Here is a 26,209-nt window from a genome sequence, read left to right on the forward strand (position 1 = left end):
ACCTCACCTGTCATTCAACAACATCTTTGCCTCTGCACTTCTGCCTCAACTGACATCTCTGCCCAAACTCTTTGTCTTTAAATATGTCTGCTTGTGTCTGTATATGTGTGGATGGATATGTGTGTGTGTGCGAGTGTATACCCGTCCTTTTTTCCCCCTAAGGTATGTCTTTCCACTCCCGGGATTGGAATGACTCCTTACCCTCTCCCTTAAAACCCACATCCTTTCGTCTTTCCCTATCCTTCCCTCTTTCCTGATGAGGCAACAGTTTGTTGCGAAAGCTTGAATTTTGTGTGTATGTTTGCGTTTGTTTGTGTGTCTGTCGACCTGCCAGCACTTTCATTTGGTAAGTCACATCATCTTTGTTTTTTTTATATATATATATATATATATATATATATATATATATATATATATAGACACACACACACACACACTCCTGGAAATTGAAATAAGAACACCGTGAATTCATTGTCCCAGGAAGGGTAAACTTTATTGACACATTCCTGGGGTCAGATACATCACATGATCACACTGACAGAACCACAGGCACATAGACACAGGCAACAGAGCATGCACAATGTCGGCACTAGCACAGTGTATATCCACCTTTCGCAGCAATGCAGGCTGCTATTCTCCCATGGAGATGATCGTAGAGATGCTGGATGTAGTCCTGTGGAACGGCTTGCCATGCCATTTCCACCTGGCGCCTCAGTTGGACCAGCGTTCGTGCTGGACGTGCAGACCGCGTGAGACGACGCTTCATCCAGTCCCAAACATGCTCAATGGGGGACAGATCCGGAGATCTTGCTGGCCAGGGTAGTTGACTTACACCTTCTAGAGCACGTTGGGTGGCATGGGATACATGCGGACGTGCATTGTCCTGTTGGAACAGCAAGTTCTCTTGCCGGTCTAGGAATGGTAGAACGATGGGTTCGATGACGGTTTGGATGTACTGTGCACTATTCAGTGTCCCCTCGACGATCACCAGTGGTGTACGGCCAGTGTAGGAGATCGCTCCCCACACCATGATGCCGGGTGTTGGCCCTGTGTGCCTCGGTCGTATGCAGTCCTGATTGTGGCGCTCACCCGCACGGCGCCAAACACACATACGACCATCATTGGCACCAAGGCAGAAGCGACTCTCATCGCTGAAGACGACACGTCTCCATTCGTCCCTCCATTCACGCCTGTCGCGACACCACTGGAGGCGGGCTGCACGATGTTGGGGCGTGAGCGGAAGACGGCCTAATGGTGTGCGGGACCGTAGCCCAGCTTCATGGAGACGGTTGCGAATGGTCCTCGCCGATACCCCAGGAGCAACAGTGTCCCTAATTTGCTGGGAAGTGGCGGTGCGGTCCCCTACGGCACTGCGTAGGATCCTAGGGTCTTGGCGTGCATCCGTGCGTCGCTGCAGTCCGGTCCCAGGTCGACGGGCACGTGCACCTTCCGCCGACCACTGGCGACAACATCGATGTACTGTGGAGACCTCACGCCCCACGTGTTGAGCAATTCGGCGGTACGTCCACCCGGCCTCCCGCATGCCCACTATACGCCCTCGCTCAAAGTCCGTCAACTGCACATACGGTTCACGTCCACGCTGTCGCGGCATGCTACCAGTGTTAAAGACTGCGATGGAGCTCCGTATGCCACGGCAAACTGGCTGACACTGATGGCGGCGGTGCACAAATGCTGCGCAGCTAGCGCCATTTGACGGCCAACACCGCGGTTCCTGGTGTGTCCGCTGTGCCGTGCGTGTGATCATTGCATGTACAGCCCTCTCGCAGTGTCCGGAGCAAGTATGGTGGGTCTGACACACCGGTGTCAATGTGTTCTTTTTTCCATTTCCAGGAGTGTGTATATATATATATATATATATATATATATATATATATATATATATATATATACAATTATGTTTTAGTTGTTTCTTTTAGCTTACTCATATGTCCATGACTGTGGCTGTCTGAAAGCACAAACAGTTTGCTGTTCACAATGTGCATTTTACTTACATGCTACATAGAAGAAATTAAAATGCTGGCGCTCCCCAGAAACGTTTATTGTTTATTGTATTTTTTTTTGCATGGAGACACGAACTGGTGTCTTTTGCAAACTTCATAGCATTTTTTTACAAGTTTAGTACAATACACAAACACACACACACATATATATATATATATATATATATATATATATATATATATGTGTGTGTGTGTGTGTGTGTGTGTGTGTGTGTGTGTGTGTCTATATATTGTACTAAACTTGTAAAAAAATGCTATGACGTTTGCTAAAGACACCAGTTGGTGTCTCCATGCAAAAAAAAATACAATAAACAATACACGTTTCTGGGGAGCACCGGCATTTTAATTTCTTCTATGTAGCATGTAAGTAAAATGCACATTGTGAACAGCAAACTGTTTGTGCTTTCAGACAGCCACAGTCATGGACATATGAGTAAGCTAAAAGAAACAACTAAAACATAATTGTGTGGTATAGTGAAACCGGGAGCCCCACTTGGCCAAATTTTAAAAATACTCCATCCACAGAGGTACAAAATCTGCATTATAAAAACTTTGTTGTACTTCTGGGAGGCGCAAACGACATCTACAAAAGTGATCTACGCTTGATCTTAAACAGTGTCTGAGAAACCACACACACACAAACATAGTAATGGTCAATATTCCACATCGCTATGATCTTGTCAGATGGTCATGTGTTAATACGGAAATAAAAAGTGCCAACAATCAGTTTGCAAAAATTTGCAGACATTTTAAAAATTTAAAAGGTGTTTATATAAGCAATATTGGGCATAGGTTCCACACACAACATGGACTTCACCTGAAATGGTTTGGGGATAGAATATCTGGTAAACCTGATAACCAAGGAAATAAAAAACACCAAAATAAATTCAAAACTAAAATGATAATTGCATCACCGTCACCATACTCCATAACGAAAGCACTTCAAAAAAAAGGCAAAAGCATTAGAACCACCATCGGCACCAGGAAAGCATGTAAAAAAAAAGACAAAGTGTTAACAGAAAGAACAGTGGACAGCCATTTGAATGACAAGAGAACTACAGTTCCTGATCATCCAAATATTATTTTAGATGAAAAACAAGAAAAATGTGAAGACTCCACGTTCACAAGAAAACACAGCAGAAGTGGCAGAACCAACATTGGAAGTGTCAGAAACAGCATCACCATCAACAACAGAAATGGCAGTATTAAGTACATTAGCAGCAGCACCAATAGCAGCAACAAGCAACTCACCACAGCCCATTGTACAGGTACGTCCCGAGAGGTGCAGGAAACCTGGCCTTCTCAAGAATTTTTGATATGTCACCAGGACACCAGAATGAATATGCTATTCCTCCATCTTGTCCGCCCGACTTTGGTTTGCTGCTTCTGTTTGCTGCAGTTACATTCTGGCCAGAGATTGCAGTCATGTGTTTCTGAGGTATGCTTGGTTGTGTGACTGTGTGTGTGTCTTTCTCTTTTCTGAAGAAGGCTTAGCCTGAAAGCTCAATGTGTAACAGTCTGTTTATTATATGTGTCTGCAACTCAGTTTGTTATCTTTATGGTGAATAACAGTCTATCCTTTTCACAATATTGTTGTTAGTCCAACCTGGGTTTTCCAATGTTCAATGTCTGAATTTCTTTGCTTAATGTTTTATAACTCTTCTGATATTTTCAAATTTCAGTCTTTATTCTTAACCAAAGCTGCACATCTATTCATAGTGCATATTTGGAATTTGACAAAGATGCCTTCAAGATTGTTTGAAATAAGGCTGATGGTGCTTATGTGTCAAACAACAGGCAATTTATCACATGAACCAAGTGTATCTGATACTTATGCCAAGGAACTTTTATTCCATGGAAATGATATGTACTGACTAATAATTCATGTACATTATGTTATATCCTAGCCAGTAATGCCACCCGAGCCCGCTGCCAAAAGGTTGGCAGCATCAAAGCCCGGACGCCGTTCGCATAAGCAGCGCCAGCGAGACAGGAAATCGCCGCAAGTCTGCGCGCGCCACCGCTGGCTTCTGGCTTCTTAAGCGCTGGAGTCGCGAGCGCTAGGACAGTTCTGTATTCGCCGCTCAGTTGTATACTCGCCACCAAACTGTGTACTTGCTAGTCAGTTGTGTGTTCATCGCAGCAGAGTTGTTGTTTGTCGTCAGCTGACGCTGACCTAGCCGCTCCGACTCGAACTAGACAGTTTTCTGTAGACACCGAGTTCACTACTGTGTTACTGTATCTTCGTTAATAAAGATAAGTACCGACTTTTATTTAATCAGAGTGTTTGGGTTTTCATCTTTCTGTTCACTGTTCCAGCGGACCGGTCGGCCCGCTATTAAAGTGTGGCGGTGACTTCGTAAGCCGTTTCTACAGCGAATTGCTTGTCGCTACGAACACCGCCACAAAACTGGCGACGAGGACTTCCGAACTCGTGTGCAGGGCTGGTTCAACTTGTTTCTGGTTATACTAATTATAGCGATAAAATTTTGGGGGCTGGTTTAATTTGTGTTCACTATGTCTGCCGAATTACAACAGTTGATCTTGTTACAGAGTCAGCAAATACAAAGTCTGGTGGAAGCAATCGCCAAACAAGTGGCTAATCCACCAACACAAAAGGAACAAGCACAGGCAGCACCACCTTTCCATGCTTTTGATGCATCATGAGAAGAATGGCAAGAATATTTCGCGCAGTTGCAGGCGCACATGACAGTCTACAAAATCACAGGTACTGAGCGGCAGCTTTATTTAATTTCCACTGCAGGCGTGGAAGTCTATCGACTACTTTGTAAGTTGTTCCCGGAATCCCAGCCAGAAGCTCTAGACTATGACGTTGTTGTTAACAAGCTTGCTGAGTATTTCGAGTCGCGAGTTCATGTGGCAGCAGCCAGATTCAAGTTCTTCAGATTAAAGAAACTGCCACATCAATCTAATAAACAGTGGTTAACAGATTTACGGGGCCTCACCCATCAGTGCCGATTTAATTGTGTGTGTGGAGCTTCCTACAGTGATGTCATGTTACGAGACGCTATTACTCAAAACATTGCAGATTCTCGTATTCGTGCTGCTATCTTAAAGTTGCCTGACCCGTCATTAGAGACTGTGATGAACATCATTGAAGCCCAAGATACTTTTGACTATGCTGAGTGTGAGTTAGATCAGCCATGTATCTCTCAAATTGCCTGTGCTAAGCAAGTTATGTCACGCCCGCGGCCCCACCGGCAGAGTCAGACTGTAAACACTAGCCGGTCGCGTCATGTTAAACACATTCGTCAGCCGCGTGTGCAAAATGATAGAGTTAAGTCTTGCCCTAAGTGTGTTCTTGCTCATCCTCGTGAACGTTGCCCGTTGAGAAACGCGGTTTGTCACTTTTGTCAAAGGAAAGGACACATCCAGACTGTTTGTTTGCATAAACGCAAGAACAATTCTAGTGCTGCCCAGCCCATGGATATTCATGTACTTCAAAGCCAGCCCGCCCAGAACGTCGCGTTTAAAGACTCTTCTGCGGTTCGTGTGGGTAATAAACTTGTTCGCAATAAGCCACCCACCCAGCCCTCTGCTATGCGACCCAAGCGTAATTCAAACGCTGTAAAAAGTAATGTACAGACTGCAAGTGAAGCGGGAGTTGTTGTTCCACCCGCCCAACCCACGAGTTGTCGTAAGCAGCGAACACGCGCTAAACGCGCTGATTTTGTGTCTTCCGCCTCCACTGCACCGATCCAGAGACAGTGTATTTGTGAAGCTACGCATCCAGGATAAGACCTTCAATTTTCAATTAGACACTGGTGCGTCTGTGACTCTCATAAATAGTGCTACGTATGCGGCTATCGGCCGCCCTAAACTTTCAGCGGCAAAACATTCTTTGGCTACTTATAGTGGAGAACAAATTCCAGTGTTAGGTGTATGTAGCATGCCAGCCACATTCCGTGGCAATACAAAAACAGTTTCATTCACAGTGCTCCGCGCTACAGACAGTGTAAACATTTTCGGATTAGACTGTTTTGACTTGTTTGGCCTGTCTATCCAAGACAATGTGTTGCAAATTAATTCTGTTGTTGTTCCTCAAGACAGCATAACCGATTTGTGTAAACGATACAGTGAGACATATTTAAAGACGAACTAGGTTGTGCTGCGAACTTTGCCGCTCATATTACGTTAAAAGATAATGCTCAGCCTCGATTTCGTCGTGCTCGTCCAGTGCCTCACGCCCTCCGGGCACCTGTAGAAGATGAACTTCGTCGTTGGCAAAACAACGGTGTTATTCAACCCGTTTCAGCGAGCCAGTGGGCTTCTCCCTTAGTTATTATAAAGAAACCGTCTGGCAAGTTACGTTTGTGTGCTGATTTTAAGTCGACAGTTAATCCTCAGACTGTCATTGATTCTTTTCCTTTGCCTAGACCAGACGAGCTGATGCATAAGTTAGGGGAAGCTCGTTTCTTCTCCAAAATTGATCTCCATGAAGCATATTTGCAATTGCCCCTCGACGAGCAATCAAAACAGTATTTTGTCATAAACACGTCGTTGGGGTTGTTCCGTTTTCTGCGTTTGCCTTTTGGTTGTGCGTCAGCTCCAGCTGTTTTTCAGCGTTTTTTGTCACAACTTCTGGCTAATGTGCCATCGTGTTGCAACAATTTAGACGATATTGTTGTGTCCGGTCGGACGCCTGCTGAACATTTCCGTAATTTGGAGTGTTTGTTTACAGTGTTGTCTCAGGCAGGCCTACGTTGCAACATCGATAAATGTTCATTTTTCCTTATGGAGTTGGAGTATCTGGGACATGTTATTAATGCTCAAGGCATTCATCCCTCCCAGTCACATTTAGCAGCTATTCGTGATTTGCCCGCCCCTCGCAATCTGCAGGAATTGCAAGCAGTTCTTGGCAAATTGCCATATTATATTAGGCTTATACCTAATGCATCACAGATTGCTGCACCGTTGCATCGTCTCTGCCGTAAGAATGTTCCGTTTGTGTGGTCAGCTGATTGCCAATCAGCCTTTCAGCAGCTTAAAGAGGCTTTATTGAATGATCGTTGTCTGGTCCATTACGACCCTAACAAGCCTCTGGTGTTAGCTTGTGATGCCTCTTCTTTCGGCCTCGGTGCTGTGTTGTCTCACCGAGTCGGTAACACCGAACGTCCTATTGCGTTCGCATCTAAATTGCTAAACAAAGCTCAGTGTAATTATAGCCAATTGGACAAGGAAGCGTTGGCTATTGCGTTCGGTGTCACAAAATTCCATCACTACCTCTATGGTAGTCCATTCTATTTAGTAACAGATCACAAGCCCCTGACGTCACTGTTTCATCCGTCTAAACCAGTACCTCAGCGGACAGCTCAGAGACTACAACGTTGGGCTCTTTTGTTATCACAATACCAGTATGAGATACTGTATCGCCCTACAGCTCAGCATGCAAACGCTGACGCGCTTTCTAGATTGCCGATTGCTGCGGATGATGTCTTCGATTCCTCTGACGACTCTTGCCATCAGATTGACGCCGATGAGCATCAATCCCTCCGGGATTTTCCGATTGATTATCGTCAGGTGGCACGTGAGACAGCTACGGATCCTCATCTGAGTTTACTATTACGTTTTGTTCAACGTGGTTGGCCGTCCAAGGCAAAGGACATCTTGGATCCTGTGGTTCGTCGCTATTATCCGCAACGTCATCTGTTGTCTGTTTCGCACGGAGTTTTGCTGTTACGCACCGAGAATGACCAGCTTCGTGTAGTGGTTCCCCAAGTGCTCCAATCCAAGGTCCTCGACTTGTTGCATCAAGGTCATTGGGGAGTGGTCTGCACCAAGCAGCTTGCCCGCCGTCATTGTACATGGATCGGCATTGATAAGCAGATTACGCAGATGTCTACAGATTGTTCGACGTGTGCCGAACACCAAGCTGCTCCGCCTCAACGCTATTTTGAGTGGGCACGCCCTGCCGGTCCCTGGCAGCGAGTATATATTGATTTCGCTGGTCCATATAGGCATTCTCGTTGGCTCATCGTGATAGATGCATTTAGTAATTGTCCGTTTGTTGTGCCCATGCAGTCTACAACGTCTGCACAAACTATACAGGCGTTGACTTCAATTTTTTGTATTGAGGGTCTTCCAGAAGTTTTAGTGTCTGACAATGGTCCACAATTTACCTCTGCTGAATTTGAAAGTTTTTGTTCTGCCAATGGCATTCGCCATGTTCTTACTCCGCCGTTCCACCCTCAATCGAATGGTGCAGCGGAACGTTTTGTACGCACATTCAAGGATCATATGGACCGCCTTCGTGCTACGCACTCTCGTCAGCAGGCCCTCATCACGTTCCTGTCGTCGTACCGGACCACGCCACGCGACGGCCCTTCGCCTGCGGAGCTTCTCCACGGCCGTCGTCATCGCACCCTACTACGGTTGTTGCACCCCCCGGATCGACCCGCCGCTTCTGAGCATCGCACGCGTTTTCAGCGCAACGACGCCGTTTTTTTCCGAGTTTATCACGGTCGCCGTCGTTGGGAACGTGGTACCGTGATAAGTGTCCAGGGTCGCGGTTTTTATACTGTTCAAGGTGCTACTGGGGTGCACAGGAGGCATCAGAACCAGTTGCACCGCGCTGGCCGCCCGGATTCTGCCACTCGTTCTTTGTCCACAGATTTGGTCCGCGGAGGGTTCCAGCCGCGCCTTCCGACTTCGCTGCAGCACCCAGGGCAGCAGCAGCAGCCGTCGCCGCTACCACGCCGACAGCCCGTCCCATTGATGCCTCCCGCGCAGCTTCATTCGGGAGCGCCCCAGGTGAACGCTCCGGCGCCTGCGGCCCCTCTTCAGTCGCCACCGCCTTCGGAGCTGATGGACGTCGACCCCTCAGCCGGCCCACCTTCCCAAGCGGTGGCTGCGCAGCCTGTCCTGCAGCCGCTTTCCTTGGGCACCCCCAAGGAGTCTGACACCGCAGCGCCTTGTCTGGCGCCCACTCAGCAGCCGTCGACGCAGCGTCAGGAGACGCTGCCTCTCTTCGTGGGTCCGGACGCCCCGTCGCATCCAGTACCAGAAGCTGTGCCCGTGGTCACAAGCGTGCACCCTGACCTCGGTTTTCAGTCGGTGTTTCCCGAGGCCCCGCGCAGCCAATGCTGGGGTGCGGACCGGGGACTGCCACCGACAACAGTCTCCGCCCCGGTCTCTTCTGCTACGCCTGCGGCCAGACCCCTCCCCCGCCGTCGACGCTCGCCACGTCATTATTCGACGACTGTGCGGCGATTTGGGGGGGAGGAGTGTTATATCCTAGCCAGTAATGCCACCCGAGCCCGCTGCCAAAAGGTTGGCAGCATCAAAGTCCGAACGCCGTCCGCATAAGCAGCGCCAGCGATACAGGAAATCGCCGCAAGTCTGCGCGCGCCACCGCTGGCTTCTGGCTTCTTAAGCGCTGGAATCGCGAGTGCTAGGACAGTTCTGTCTTCGCCGCTCAGTTGTATACTCGCCACCGAACTGTGTACTTGCTAGTCAGTTGTGTGTTCATCGCAGCAGAGTTGTTGTTTGTCGTCAGCTGACGCTGACCTAGCCGCTCCGACTCGAACTAGACAGTTTTCTGTAGACACCGAGTTCACTACTGTGTTACTGTATCTTCGTTAATAAAGATAAGTACCGACTTTTATTTAATCAGAGTGTTTGGGTTTTCATCTTTCTGTTCACTGTTCCAGCGGACCGGTCGGCCCGCTATTAAAGTGTGGCGGTGACTTCGTAAGCCGTTTCTACAGCGAATTGCTTGTCGCTACGAACACCGCCACAAAACATTATATTACATGTCAATATTACATAATTACAAAAGAAAAAATTCAAGATTTACTTCAGTGTGATTTTTACTTATAGCTCATACATACTTAGAATTTTACACCTTGTGGATGAGTGCCTCATACTGTTGTGTGCAGTGAATATGTTATAACTGGTTGCTGAATTATAGTTTCCGCCTTTCACAGGAGACGCTCTCTCTAAATATGCTAATCAGGCATACCTTACAACCAAACCCAAAGAACTGGTTTACGAACACATCTCTTCTACTGACCTTCATTAACTGTTGGACTGGAATTTCTGGGACAGAGGAATGGTAGAAAATGCTTCATTTGCAAGCAAATTGTGGTTTGTAGAATGAATATTCATTCTATACTGGAATCTGCAGTACCGCTAGTACATAGCTCCTGGCAGGTTAAATAATTATCTAACCAGAATTGAAACTTGGACCATTATCTTTTGAGGACAATTATTTCTTCTAATTCATAAAGTATTTCATGATAGCAAATAGGCGATTGCAGACTGGAAAATATATTATGGTGTGGGAATGACAAGTCAATAGTTGACAGGACACTGAAACACTCTCTTTGCGAATGAGGTTCTTTGGAGAAAGGAGTGTCCATTTTCCCAGGTTAACATATGTTTGTATTGTGTTCGTGTGGAATAATAAAAGTGATCATTCCAGTTTAAAATCCATGCAAGTGTTTTCTTTTATGTAGTGTAATTACTCCTACATAAGTGGTGACCCCGGAACTACAGTGCAGTGGTGTGGCAGTAGACAAGTTTCTTCACACAGTTTCTGCGCCGTCTCATATCGACATGTTGTCTGCACTGAACCTCTTCCTTGACATCAACAGCGTCACCCAGAATATAAAGAACAAGTGCTACATGATGCAGCAAACCCCTCAGTTAACAGTGCCATGGATTCCTACACCTCATACCGAGTACGTCCACGATGTTACGTTTCCAACCACGCTGCATCGCATGTGGTGTTCCCACGCCGCCATCACAGGATATTGCCTCGCACTACCAGCCTGCAGGACATGCCCATATCAAACCAAATGTGCTCGTGTTTTCATCACCCGTGTAGGTGCTCCTCCCACAAGTTTCAGAGTTTCCGTTCGCCAACTCTCGCAGCCCACCTGTATCGTAATTACAAATTTGGCCCCCACCTTTCATTCCTGAACGCCTGGAAATTTCGTTTGTTACTACGGAGAACATTTTCATGCAGCAACAAATAGTCGATGATTTTTAACAGTTTACACTAGTAATATGCAACCTGGACCAACGTGCTTTGTCAGTGGTATCGTATATAATTATGCAACCCCCATCACAACAAGCTTACGCCAGCCTCAAGATGGCATTAATTTCTTGTTGCACAAAACCTGTGGATCAGTGGATAACACAGCTCCTGTACCACAAGAAATGCGGTGGCAGGTCACCTTCAGACTTTTATCAGCATTTACATGCTATGGTGGACCCTTCCGTGTTCTCAGACACATTACATATCCACATCTGGCAATAGCAGTTACCTTCGCAGGTGCACTTGACCTTAATTGCATACGAGGGCCAGCCATTAGGTGAGTCACTGCAAGTGGCTGCTAGAGTGCACTCCCTGCTCGACTCGCATGCCACAGTGGCCGCCACTGCAACTACCTTGGCTAACGACTCCCACTGATCACTGTCGAATCTAATCAACGCCGCACCTCCAGCTTGCGCTGCCACGAGCGCTGGATGGGACCGAAGATTTCTGATCCCTTTGTGCTGCCAATGATCATCTGATCGCCCAGCTGCAGCATTTAGAGTCACATGACATTGTGGTGGCTGAGACATGCACGTGTCCTAGCCGGAAGACCGCATTAAAAACAGACACAAAATTTCCTTGGCAGAGTTGATATATGGAGAACCACTACATGTTCCAGCGGAATTCCTTGCACCAGTCCCTCTCCCAGATGAGACACAACTACCCCACCTCTTGCAATAAATGAGGTAACAGGCAGAGATGCTATGTGCAGCCCCGACGCCTCAGTACTTGTCCCTCAATACTTGTTCTCACATCATGCTCCGCACAGACCTGGTATATCGTGCTTTACAGCCACCGTACACCAGACCATACCAAGTGCTAGGACAGGACACACAGAGAATGGATATCCTCCTCCAGGTAAAGCCGACCAGTGTTTCCACTGAGTGGGTAAAACCTGCTTGGACATTGACAGCACCGACTGTATTGTAATTACTCCTACAATGTTAAGAATTGTATGTTGATGATTTCCTCATTCCTAGTGAATGTTATTATTGACATTCTTGTAAATGACATTACTGTCTCACAAGCAGTAATCTGTGTATGGCATGTGGTTAAACAATGTTGATGATAAGCACTGGATGAGGAACAGGGAAGTATGGCACACAGGGAATGATTTCATATGATGCTGTAGACTTTAAGATAGTGACAAAATATTGCTTTGGCAGATGTAACAACAATGCTGATCTGACTACCTCTTGCTTTTAGGTGTAATGTACAGGTCAGCCAGCTATTATGAATACATTCTTGTATTCAAAAACTTAGAGTGGCAGTCATCCCTCGCTCCCCTCCCAGGTGAGCCCTTCTGTACTCCATAATTTCAGAATATGCTCCAAGATTACGTCATTATACACTGTCATTTTGAAATTTACTCTTCCACTGATCTCTTGCTTTTATTTTGCCATGAACCAGATGCAGCAATACACTGATAATGATGTCCAGAGTGTGCTAGATCTGGACATTTTACTGACATAATGGGAAAAATCCACATCTGCAGCACACTGCCTGCCAACCAGTCCAGCCTGAGCCACGCCATGAGCTCACCAAGCAACGAACACTGTTCATGTGTGTTCTGTGTGTGTCGCTGCTGCTCAGGGCCAATTTCACTGTCACAGGGAGCTAGCCAGTGCTGGCTGGAGCTGTCATGTTGCTGCTCATCACTAAGCTGCCCACATATTACAGGGCATGCAAATTGCATCACTCCCATGGCCTTGCCAGCACTTCCCGGTGATTGGCCGAGAGCACAGATACTGCAACCCACCGGCATCTAGAGGCACTGCCCTGTTAGCTGCCTCCCACCCACCTGTGGTGCCACATCTAATACTGCATGGTCTGGTTTCCAGCCAGACTGTCCACACTCTCCTCAACTGTGTGGATCACACACCATCCATTCATTGGCACAGCCTACTTGCGGCTGCCCAGCCTAAGTATTCTGTGTACAGTGTTGGGGCATCTCTTCCTCACTCCCATTGCAGGCAGCACCCACTGCTGGGTCCATACCACATCCACATGGGATATGAGGCAAGTATCCTTAGCTGTTTGCATGCACCTTTATTGCTAGCTGTTGCGCTTTGTTTGTCATATGATGTCTTGATAAGTAGTCTACGTTTGAACGTTTTGACTGTTCTTTGAGTGCACAAAATGCCCTCCACATGATCCCAGGTAGAGAGTAGAGAAGAATGAAGGACCAAAGTTGCAAGGACCTTGTTGAGACTTTACAAGAGCAATTAGTGGCACTTGGGGTGAGAAGTTGGGAATTAGAGGAATGATTTCAAGCAAGACAGAAATTGAAACCAAACAAAGTTGTTTTAAGTGTGCAAACCACCTCTGTTGGTGCTGTTATTAATAATCATCCCCCCCCCCCCCCCCCGCCCATCCCACATACACACACACACACACACACACACACACACACACACACACACACCTGCCCCTCTTGTGTAAGAAACTGATTAATTTGAGAAACAGTTTACCTGCTGTAAATTTTATTCCCTCTTTCTTGGGGAAGCCCTTTGAAAATGTGAACACCTTTTTACAAAATGTCTGCAATACTGATTGCATTTACTCATGAACAGAAGGTTTTATGTTGAATGTGGCATGCCTAAAGCTATTGGTGACACACACACTTATGTGTAGTAAGTAATCACATTAAGAAATACAGAATGTATTGAGGGATTGGCCAAGGGTTTAGTGGAGAGATATTCTAACATAAAAGTGTGAGCTGTTACCAGGACTGGGCAAGGCAAGGAGAATATTTTGAGGATTTTGTAAATAGAAAGATAGAATTCCCCTCCACAATCTTGTGTCATACAAATGATTTTGTGGAAGATGCAACATGGAATGATATCCTGTTAGAAGAGGCCAAATCACAAGCCATTGCTGTGTTTATCTGCAATATAAATCCACAAATTGGAGTTGATGTTCGAGTGTCATTATCTCTTCTTGGCATGAGTTAGTCTGCTTCAAATTAGTGTATGATGAATTTCGGCTATTTGATTGATTCCCTCATACAATAATGACGCCTGTTGTGTGTCACACCAAAACAGACTGCTGGTGATATAAACAGCTGTGCCATACTGCAATTCCCTTGTTATATCTACTGTAAAGAAATTGGTCTCTGGGGTGATTACTGTCACCGATCATGAGGTACATCAACCAAAACTGAGGAAGATTTCTCAATTAATAGAGATCTGTGTATTCTCCATGACCTTGCAACTTACAAGTTATGGAGTACTGTCCAGAAAGCAACCAAACCAATTGTGGCATTTCCTTGCATTTAATTTTTGTGTTATGATCATGCTATCTCTTTCCTCTATTTATTGACATCTACCCACAATTTCATGCCACTGACACGTGTGGGTCTCTGCCCACATGAAGGAGAGAACATTAAGGTACTCTGAACTGCTTCTGCTAAGAGGCCATGCCTCACCTGAGGCCAACACCATCTATGTGCCACAGGAGGAGCCTAATCACATGAACTTTGATGGGAGTGACTTGTTTTCAGACCCAGATACAGATATGTCTTCAGAATCTAGGCTTTCCAAGAACAGTTGCAGATCATTAGATTCTGACAATCTTGGGACAGTCTATCAGATTACTAGTAGGGATAGATTACCACCAACAGTAAGAACAGGAGACACAGCAACAGTGGGACAGACAACAGCAAAGCCAACAACAGCAGTAGCACCAGAAACGACAGTACCAATGGAGAAGCCACCAGCTAAACCACACCCCATCAGAAGGAGCCAGAGGACAAGAAAGTACATCACTCCAAAGGAGAATTTTTTATGGTTCAGCACCAAGAGGAGAAAAAAACTGGGACAAACTGGCGTAAAGCATCAGTCACTGTCAACAAAATGCAAACAAAAGATACAGGCAAGGTAAGCTGTGCTCGTTTCTCAGTCTTTCATCAAAATATACAATCTATCAGAAACAAAGTGCAACAATTAGAAGTGGAACTACAAACTTTAAACAGTTCAGTCACTTGCATTACTGAACATTGGTGTAGAGGAACTGAAATAACATTAATAAATTTAAACTCATATATACTAGCATGTCATTATAGTAGAACCACCATTAGAGGTGGTGGATCATGTATATATGTTAAGCAAGGAATTGCCTATAAAATTAGAAATGATATTAATTCTGTAAGTGAGGAAAAACACATAGAAATATCAGCCAAAGAGATAAGCAAGACAGATGAGGCACAAAGGTTAACTATAATATGTATTTACCGTTCACCCAGTGGTGATATACATACTTTCACTGCAAAACTAATCCAGATTCTAGACATGGCTTCGAATCCTAAAGGGAAGGTTCTCATTTGTGGAGACTTAAATATAAACACACAAAACCCAGATAGATTCTGTAACTCATTCTTGAATATATTGCGCTGTTATAAGTTATCACCATTAGTTAACAGAGCCACGAGGATAGCCAAAAACTCATCATCAACAATTGATCACATCATCACAGACATAGATAAAGAAAGTTGTGAAATTATTGTAGATAACCTTGGCCTTTCTGATCACTCCTGTCAAATCCTAAAATTAAACATAAATATAGACAATACAACTAAAACATACACATACAGAAGGGTTTTCCCCAAACCAAACAGATCAGAATTTGCCAAGCAAATAAACAGTATAACTTGGGAAGAAGTGTATGCTGAAACTAGTGTAAATAAGAAATTTTCTAAATTCATGTCACTATTTAAACTCAGATTTGATGAAGCATTCCCAAAGGTGCAAACTGCAGTACACTCACACAAAAGAAATACCTGGGTGACCAAAGGAATAAGGAAATCCTCTGCAACACTCAAACAACTGAACAGGTTAAAAAACTACCATAGTGATCCTGGTTTCCTAAACTACTACCACACATACAAAAGAATATACAGAAGAGTATTACGAGATGCAAAAAAAGCCCACAATGACAGTATTATAGAAAAGGCAGAAAATAAAATTAAAGCAGCCTGGACTGTTACCAAACAGGAAACAAACAGTAATAAATTAAAAACAGTAAACATTCAAATTAAACATAATGGTGCTATTATACATAACCCGAATACACTAGTAAATACTGTAAATGAGTACTTCAGCAGTGTTGCTACCAAGCTACAGCAAAAGTTTGGCAAAAAACAGCCTGAACAAAAATTGAACTATATGGATAACTCAATGTTACTGTTACCGACTTCTACAGAAGAAGTAAGGATGGTTGTGAAGAATCTAAAGAATAAAACATCAGCAGGTTTAGATGAAGTGCCAGTGTGCTTACTGAAGGACTGCATTGACAGCATACAACATCCTTTGGCACACATCATAAATGAATCTTTCACTGCAGGCTGCTTCCCAGAATACTTAAAATGTGCAAAAGTCCTGTCTCTATTTAAGAAAGGTGATCCAGAAAATATAGAAAACTATAGGCCCATCTCATTACTCTCATCCTTTTCCAAGGTAATAGAAAATATAATGAAAAAGAGACTAATGGATTTCCTAAACAAGTACAACCTACTGTGTAAAGAACAGTTTGGTTTCAGGCCAGGAAGAAGCACAGGTACAGCAGTAGCTCACTTCACAAATTTTGTCTTAGAAGCACTTGACGAAGGTGAACATGTAACAGGCATATTCCTTGACCTTAGCAAAGCATTTGACACGGTAGACCACAAAATACTACTAAACAAAATGGAGGCACTAGGAATAAGGCGAACAGTAAATAATTGGTTTCAATCGTACTTGGAAAATAGGGTACAGTGTGTAGAGATCTCACAAACGAAGTTCAGCAGATTGACAAAACACATTTCCAAACCAGAACATATTAACATAGGAGTCCCTCAGGGAAGTGTGTTAGGGCCAATACTCTTCCTAATATATATCAATGATTTTCCCCAGAGTGTCAAATACGGGGAAGCAATACTATTTGCAGATGATAGCAGCATCCTTATCAGTGACGAGTCACCAGACAAATTGAGAGACAAAGCTGAAGAAACTCTCGATCATGTATGCAAGTGGGTAGTAAGCAACAAATTAACTCTCAATATTAAAAAAAACAAACAGTATTAATTTCCACATAAATAAAAAACATAATAACATAGGCCTAAGAGTTAAAGATGAACTTATAGATTGTGTCACAAACACAAAATTCCTAGGAATGCATGTTGACTCACAGTTTAACTGGACTGACCATATTGCAGCACTAGAAAAGAAAATTGCTACTGCTTGCTATGCACTCCGGATAATTATGTCAGTATGTAATAGTTCATGTGCTAAGACGACATACTTTGTATATGTGCATTCAATAATTAGTTATGGCATAACCTTCTGGGGTACAAATGTGCAGAACATACAAGCAATTTTCAAGCTCCAAAAGAGGGCAGTACGAATAATAACAAAAAGCAGCAAGAGAGCTCACTGTACTGATTTATTCAAAACCATGGGAATCTTGACAGTACCATGTGAATACATCTTTCAGACTGTGATATATATAAAGAAACACATTGACCAGTACACACAAAACAGATCTATACACCAACACTGGACTAGATCCTGCCACCATTTGCATCTCATACGAAAAAACAAAACAAAAACCCAAAATAGTTTATTATTTAATGGATTAAAAATGTATAATAGACTTCCAGAGGAGATCAAAGCTGAAACTGGAATACATGCCTTTAGGAAAGCTGCAAAAAATTATTTAGCAGATAAATGTTACTATACTGTCAAAGAATACTATAAATGACATGTGTTCACCTCAATTCATGCAAGAGTACCTTTGTAAATTTATATTTATCTTTAATTACGATTGGTATGTATTTGTTTTGTGTAATCCATGCAAGAATACATTTGTAAATTTATATTTATTTGTAACTAAGATTGGTCTGTATTCGTTTTGTGTACAAACGATTAAGTTGCACCATAGAAATATATGCTACCAGAAGTACTATTATGTATATACTCATTCCATGTATACAGTTGACGACATCCATACAACACAAGTTGTCTACGGATGAATAAATAAATAAATAAAAATAAAATAAATAAATATAGTCCTGCAGCGGCATTATGCAGTGATAACAATATGACTAGCACCTGCTGTTGGCAAAACCACTAGGATGCTATGTGGACTATAGACCTGCAGGGGCATCATACAGTCATAAAAATATGAAGTTTTGCATGTGACACAGTGCTACTTAGCTGTTGGTGCGTTTTGCACCTCTGTATCAGGAAAATTAAAGTCACCACATTTGTTGGCATGGACCAATGTAAACAGAATTTTGTACATTTACATAGGACAATGAATACTGTATTTACTTTGTTAATGGTGCACCAGTTCATATTTTGCTATCTGACTTCTGTAGTGATCAGCAAACAAATGTTGAGTCTTTTTTTGTATAGTGTTTTTAATCATAGACTGGCCAAAAATAGTTACTTTAATGTTTATCGTATTTGAATGACATGTCATTCTTCGGAAGTACTTAAGATAACACCAGACCCTGTTTTTTAACAATTGCCCATAGCCATTGAAACGTACCTTTCCTATCTTAAATAAATGTGTGTGTACCAGAGTTGTGGAATTTAAATGGACCTCATGCATAAAGCATGCCATTAATCTATTTAAGAATAAAATTCTGTCATCAGTTGCACAGTTATTTTTATTCTGCATTACTAGTTTCACCAGATAAATCTATCTTCAGAAGCCTAGAATATTTGGGACAATATAAATCATAAAAACTCGGGCATACATTTATGTAAAATATAGGACTTTTACTACAAGAACTTACTTAATATTGGTTTAGCAGATCTCAGTATCTTCTTCAAAGAAGCATAATGTTACAACATGTCCAAAATATACATATTGCATGTTATAATCATAACCATACTTTGAAAACTTATAGTAAATGTATGACATTTATGTACAGAAACCAGTTATTGTGCTAGCATCAAGGAACATATATAAAAGCATATTAAAAGTATAACTAACGTATATGTAGGAAGTTACATAGAACACATTTGAAAGACATTTCACAAAGTTCCATATAAGCTACAACTGACATTAATATCAAAAATTAATGGTCTAATTTTATACATGTGTGCCCTAAGAGGTAAGAATGTCAGTAACATATTCTGCTGTGTCTGTTCCTCAGAAAGAAAAATTTTTTCTGACCATCACTTGCACATGAGTCTTAAATGAACTATCCAGGGGGTACAGTGGTTCCCATGCCCATGGCCAAGGGAAAAATATAATGCAATCAGTTGTTTTTCAGTCTATAAAATTATTTGAAAGAAAGTATTATGTAGGTTTCTAAGTGGTTCATAACTATAACTTTTTAATGGCTACTTACAAGTCACCATTCATCTTCCAAAATGCTAAAAATACTTTATACCTACAAGTGTATGCCCCCTTCCCACCCCCCCCCCAACCCCACCCCACCCCCTCCCCACCCTTGCACCCTGTACAAATCAGATGGATACATTCCATCCATTATGTTTTTCTTCTCCCTAAAAATTATTGTTTTGTTTGAAAATATTTTTTATATAGTCATCAATTTTATATGTCCATTGTGCTTAATATCTTGAATACTAAGTCAGGACTTATCCAAATTTACTACCCCATTTTTTTGGTTGTTTAGAATTTATTTGTGTCACTAATTCGGCTGAAAACCATGCTACTTGCAGTTACCAGTAATTTCAGATTTTGTTGTCACTATTCATTTGTAAAAGTACAACTAACAACTAACTTCCTGATAAATTAGATGAAAAAGATATACGAATAATTACAGCATTCATACAGCTAATGCTGGGAACTCATTAGCATGATTTGTGCTCATTTAGTTTCAGGGTAATTAGCATCCTTATTTAAAACATTGTTACAGAAATGGAATCTCATATTTATGCAAACCAGCCAGCATAATTCAATACAGATTATTGTTGTATCTAAAACTCCTCATTCATTCCTTTAATTTTAATTTGCTCACAAATTTGAATCTGTAATTGCAACTCGGGAAAATTTGGCAAACAACAATAGCTGAATGTAGTTCTGATTATTGCAAACTTATAAAAGAGGTAGTGTTCAATCATATCATTCTACATAATGTTATCATATGAGCAAGACCCATGCCCAAAGTGCATGTGGCTTAGTACAGTTTACAGGTCATAAAATGTACCACAATGTATCTAGATTTTGAGTTGGGGAGTTTTCACCAAGGTTCAGTAACTGTTTTTAATGGTTCATAGTGAACTAGTAATTATTCTCATCAACAGTGTTCATTTTCAATAATTATCATTATTCATTGTGAAAATAGGATCAGACTGTGAGTTGTGTTATTTCAAACTTATACTTACACTGTGCACATTATTTTCATATGGATTTGACTATTAGATTTCAAGGACATTGATTTATTCAATGACTGTGTCAGTTATACATGTTCACTACATGTGAATTGCTGGAACAGTTAGACCAATGTTAGGTTACTATACTCAAAAGAATCATATTATTAGACATAAACCAAGTGTTGTATGTGGTTAACCAATTAAATGGAATGTAGTTAAAGTAAATGAGACATAATCTGGCGATAAACATTACTTCAGCCAATATCTAAGGGCAATTAAAGTTTGTGGACTACAAAATGGTTTTGGACCACTAAATTGTTCCCACCACCAACCTTACAGCCACATTCAATGGAGGTTTGGCTATCAAAAGCATATTATTTGCACAGGTAAATATGGTTATGCCACCCCCACCCCAACTGTCATCCCCCCCCCCCCCCCAAAAAAATCCCCTCATACAAACTATCTTAAGCCGTTGAGGGGGTTCAATTGGCTACCTGTAAATGCCACAGTAATATACTTGGTTAGCAACTTACACAGGTATATCAGCCCGTATCTTCAGTTTATTTCACAAGAAACATCACCTCATCTCATAATATTAATTTTGAAACATTACAGTTTCATTGTGTTACCTTGGATATTTGTGATGCAGCATTGCATGAATGGTTCCTCCCCTATGTCACTCCAGTTTAGTGTCAGCAGTGAATGGTGCCATGACTGAAATTGTAAGCTGTTTCTAAATGTGTTGTATAATAAGGAAAATAATACACCATAAATGAATCATCAGAAATAGTTACCTGCAATGTTTCACTCTTCACATTTATTTACAAAATTAATTGTCTTTCATACACACTTTAACCCAACCAGAGTTAAGATTAAGACATTGTAATATATAACGCAATTAAATTACCTCCTTCAGCTGGTTCTCAAACTTTATTTTTGCATCTCTTGTCTCTTTTATTCTTTGTTGGAAAGTGTGATTGGTATCATAATACAGCTCCCAGAGTTCTTCATTTATCTTTTTAAGAATCATATCAATGCCAGACCGCAGTGAGTAACTATTTTTAATTTCTTTTGATGCGCGCTCAATATTTCCAGTTGTAAATAGTGCCCATTCTTCTTCTGTAATGTTGCTAATGGAGAAAGTTTGATGAACTCTTTGAAATAATTCTCCATAGATTTCTACAACTACTATTATTAGTAGTAATCTTATCCAGAATCAAACAATATAAACTGCATCAATATGTCTAGTAATTTATATCAACTGCTAAATTTCTGCTATAGTGGTGGCACTCATAAATGTTTTGTGAGCAAAACAGTCTAAATTGATTAGGATGTTACTTTATTTATAGTGTTGTTTTGGCTACTTGCATGATCAGATCTATGATGACGATTAAATGAACATATAAGAATGAGAGAATTTTGTTACACACTATAAGGCTACTTGGGTTGAAAACTTAAAAAGGTTCAGAAATACTAAAAATTTCACTCAGCAAAACATAGAACTTGTGAACCTAGAAATTGTAGGACAAAGCAGCATGAAGTTGTGACATGGTTTGCAGCGTATTCCTACAATGGGAGCTCTAACAGATTGATAATGCACTTGAAGAGGCAGAAGCATAGGTTAGTGCAAAAGCATGAAAGTGTTGCACAGGGCACCAAGATAAAATGCCTTAAACATACTGGAAGACATTGAAATTTCTGCCCATAAAAACAGAGACTCACAGACTATTTTGATCAAACAGTGTGAATTCAGTCCTAAAGCTTTTTTTATTATTTTTTTGCTGTGGCATGTGCTGACTCAGATATGTTCTCTTGCTTTCCACTGAACCACACCTCATTTTGCATTTGCAGGGTTGGCAGAATTCCCACTGCTTGACAACTGACCTGTCTCTATGTGCAAGTTACTGGTTCTACTTCAAGGTGGAGCTGCCTTCAAAACAGTATTATTTTAATAATCAATCTATATCATTCTTTAGCAACTATTTTAGGAATCCACAAACTTTGGTATATCTGTTTAACCAAATTTTAGTTCATAAGATGCAGTTTTTATGAGCAGAACACGTATAACAACAAGAGCTAATACAACTTTTAAATTCACAACATGTTGAGAGAAAATATGTTTCATATAAGATTCTATGCAGATGTTGTATGGACTTGACTGTAAGGCACATTTAATGAAAACTTGCTGCCATTTTGGATGACCTCCACAGTAATTTAGTGCTGTCATCTGCACAATTAATTTTAGAGGTTTGCAAATGTACTCTTTTAAATCCTGTTTTATAATTTGTCATCTGAAAATTGAATTTTATGAGTATGCAGTTGAATTAATTTAAATTATGTTTTCTAATCTGACTTTGAATGATGATAATTTTAAATAATGACTATCATTTCATATTTAATAACTAAAAAATAAAGGAAAAAGGTCAGCACACTAAAAGCTAAGTTGACAGTTGATACCCTGCTTATAAATAAATTATATATAAGTGATCTCGACAATTTTATTTACAAAATTCTATCAACTCTGTCAATCAATGCCATAACGGGCTTGCATCCTGACCCACAACTTCTTCACTTTTGAAGGCCAGACATACCAACAATTAAAGGGAACAGCCATGGGTACCAGGATGGCCCCCTCGTACGCCAACCTATTCATGGGCCGCTTAGAGGAAGCCTTCTTGGTTACCCAGGCCTGCCAACCCAAAGTTTGGTACCGATTTATTGATGACATCTTCATGATCTGGACTCACAGTGAAGAAGAACTCCAGAATTTCCTCTCCAACCTCAACTCCTTTGGTTCCATCAGATTCACCTGGTCCTACTCCAAATCCCATGCCACTTTCCTTGACATTGACCTCCACCTGTCCAATGGCCAACTTCACACGTCCGTCCACATCAAACCCACCAACAATCAACAGTACCTCCATTATGACAGCTGCCACCCATTCCACATCAAACGGTCCCTTCCCTACAGCCTAGGTCTTCGTGGCAAACGAATCTGCTCCAGTCCGGAATCCCTGAATCATTACACCAACAACCTGATAACAGCTTTCGCATCCCGCAACTACCCTCCCGACCTGGTACAGAAGCAAATAACCAGAGCCACTTCCTCATCCCCTCAAACCCAGAATCCCCCACAGAAGAACCACAAAAGTGCCCCACCTGTGACAGGAAACTTTCCGGGACTGGACCAGACTCTGAATGTGGCTCTCCAGCAGGGATACGACTTCCTCAAATCCTGGCCTGAAATGAGATCCATCCTTCATGAAATCCTCCCCACTCCGCCAAGAGTGTCTTTCCGCCATCCACCTAACCTTTGTAACCTGTTAGTTCATCCCTATGAAATCCCCAAACCACCTTCCCTACCCTCTGGCTCCTATCCTTTTAACCGGCCCCGGTGCAAAACCTGTCCCATGCACCCTCCCACCACCACCTACTCCAGTCCTGTAACCCGGAGGGTGTACATGATCAAAGGCAGAGCCACGTGTGAAAGCACCCACGTGATCTACCAACTAACCTGCCTACACTGTGATGCATTCTATGTAGGAATGACCAGCAACAAACTGTCCATTCGCATGAATGGACACAGGCAGACAGTGTTTGTTGGTAATGAGGATCACCCTGTGGCTAAACATGCCTTGGTGCACAGCCAGCACATGTTGGCACAGTGTTACACCATCCGGGTTATCTGGATACTTCCCACCAACACCAACCTATCCGAACTCCGGAGATGGGAACTTGCCCTTCAGTATATCCTCTCTTCTCGTTATCCGCCAGGCCTCAATCTCCGCTAATTTCAAGTTGCCACCACTCATGCCTCACCTGTCTTTCAACAACTTCTTTGCCTCTACACTTCCACCTCAACTGACATCTCTGCCCAAACTCTTTGTCTTTAAATATGTCTGCTTGTGTCTGTATGTGTGGATGGATATGTGTGTGTGTGCGAGTGTATACCTGTCCTTTTTTCCTCCTAAGGTAAGTCTTTCTGCTCCCGGGATTGGAATGACTCTTTACCCTCTCCCTTAAAACCCACATCCTTTCGTCTTTCCCTCTCCTTCCCTCTTTCCTGATGAGGCAACAGTTTGTTGCGAAAGCTTGAATTTTGTGTGTATGTTTGTGTTTGTTTGTGTGTCTATCGACCTGCCAGTGCTTTCGTTCGGTAAGTCACCTCATCTTTGTTTTTATATATAATTTTTCCCACGTGGAATGTTTCCCTCTATTATATTGATATCATTAATTTGAATCCAACAATTACGTTTGTTATTGTCACTGTTGCATCTCGAAATCTTTTCTGTCGTCTTATTTTCCTCTTTCTGTTTTTGCCAGTAGTTTCACTTTGTATTCACCTTCTCCTTTTTACCGTAATCTGCTATACTATTTTATCCCGCCTATATATACGCTATAATACGTAACCCACTTCCAAACCATAACATTTTTTTTTTTTTTTTTTTTTTTTTTTTTTTTTTTTTTTTTTTTTTTTTTTTTTTTTCAGCACTACCCCCGCTATAATATCCACCGTTTCTAGTCCACAAACAGTTCCTTTCACCTTTTAAACAACCATTTCGGCCAGTTCCAATAACTTTCGCTTTATTTCCATTTCCGTTTTTCCCACATCACTTATAATTTTCAGCCGCTTCCCACAGGTTTTAACGTCATTATTTCTTCATCACACTATTGTTAGCCTCATTTTCATAATCTGCCACCACAAAACCACTCCTTTTAATATACTACACGCAGTTTTTTCGAAATTTTCCCGAATTTCTCCGTCCTTTAACGTGTTTTGGCGGCAACACAACCACCTAACCTTTATGCACATCGTTGTCTACCAACCCGAGTCCAACATAGCCCAGCTGTAACCAACACCTTTTCGCCTTTTTTCATTCCAGATCTCCACTTACTTTCCAGTTCACCTTTATCTCTCCCCATATATTTTTATTTTCATTTTCATTTCACCTCATGTTACACTTTCCACCTTCTAATACCATGTCACCCTCACAACACCCCCACAACGACCCCATTAAGTTTTATTTACATTCCCTCCGCAAACATGCCCTCGCCCTAGCCAGATTACGCTCCCATATTCTATTTTCTCAGGCTTGTCTGACATTTGGCATTACTCCCAAAGGCCTCACACTTAAAGTTCCCATCTCTGGCTGCGACCCTTCCTTCCATCAGTCCCTACACCAGTTCCAAACTGAACAATCCATTGCCCTCACCCACTTAATCCTTCACCTACACATCAACTCAGCCAATGAACACACCCGTCAACTCCTATTCTTAATAAAAGTCCTTAATCTTTCCTCTCCCACATCCACACCGGCTGTTCAGAGCGTCCTCCTACAGGCCAACCGTAAATTAGAACAGCATGCCACCCTCCACCTCAAAAAGCTATCCAATCTCCTGGTTTCCCACCTCCGGAAAGGCAACTCACTCACCCTTCACAACCTTTCCAGCAAACCTCAACCTCCTCTCACTGCACACAAACCCAGTCTCTCCCATCTACTCAATCTCCCACTTCCAGCTCCACTCCCTCCAAAACCTCAAAATTCCGATCAACACAATCTGGAACCACAACACCCTAATTCAGTAGTTAACCTTTCCTCCAAACCTCTCTCCCAATCCGAAACCTCTGTCCTATCCAAAGGCCTCACCTTCAGCCCCACTCCCAGATTCAACCAAACAGCCCTCGTCAAAGATTTACTGTCCTACACCCGTACTCTCTGCTGGAAATATCACTTTGCCACGAAGAAAAATGATCCTAATCCTACTCCTAATGATCCAACTCCCCAAGACACCATCCAAAT

The 26,209-nt window shown here is 42.4% G+C and overlaps 1 protein-coding gene across 1 annotated transcript in view; it reads right to left on the reverse strand.

Annotated features, from left to right (window-relative positions):
* The window catches only part of LOC124594788 (tektin-1), a 121,503-nt gene that overhangs the window by 35,958 nt on the left and 59,336 nt on the right, over positions 1 to 26,209 (reverse strand). Inside the window, exons 5-6 of the mRNA XM_047133208.1 lie at positions 25,723 to 25,725; positions 21,316 to 21,538 (exon numbers count right to left, since the gene is read on the reverse strand). Of these exons, the coding sequence (XP_046989164.1) occupies positions 21,316 to 21,538; positions 25,723 to 25,725 (226 nt within the window). The remainder of the gene's footprint in view (positions 1 to 21,315; positions 21,539 to 25,722; positions 25,726 to 26,209) is intronic.

The sequence above is a fragment of the Schistocerca americana genome, chromosome 1, assembly GCF_021461395.2.
Source record: "Schistocerca americana isolate TAMUIC-IGC-003095 chromosome 1, iqSchAmer2.1, whole genome shotgun sequence".
Taxonomy (NCBI): domain Eukaryota; kingdom Metazoa; phylum Arthropoda; class Insecta; order Orthoptera; family Acrididae; genus Schistocerca; species Schistocerca americana.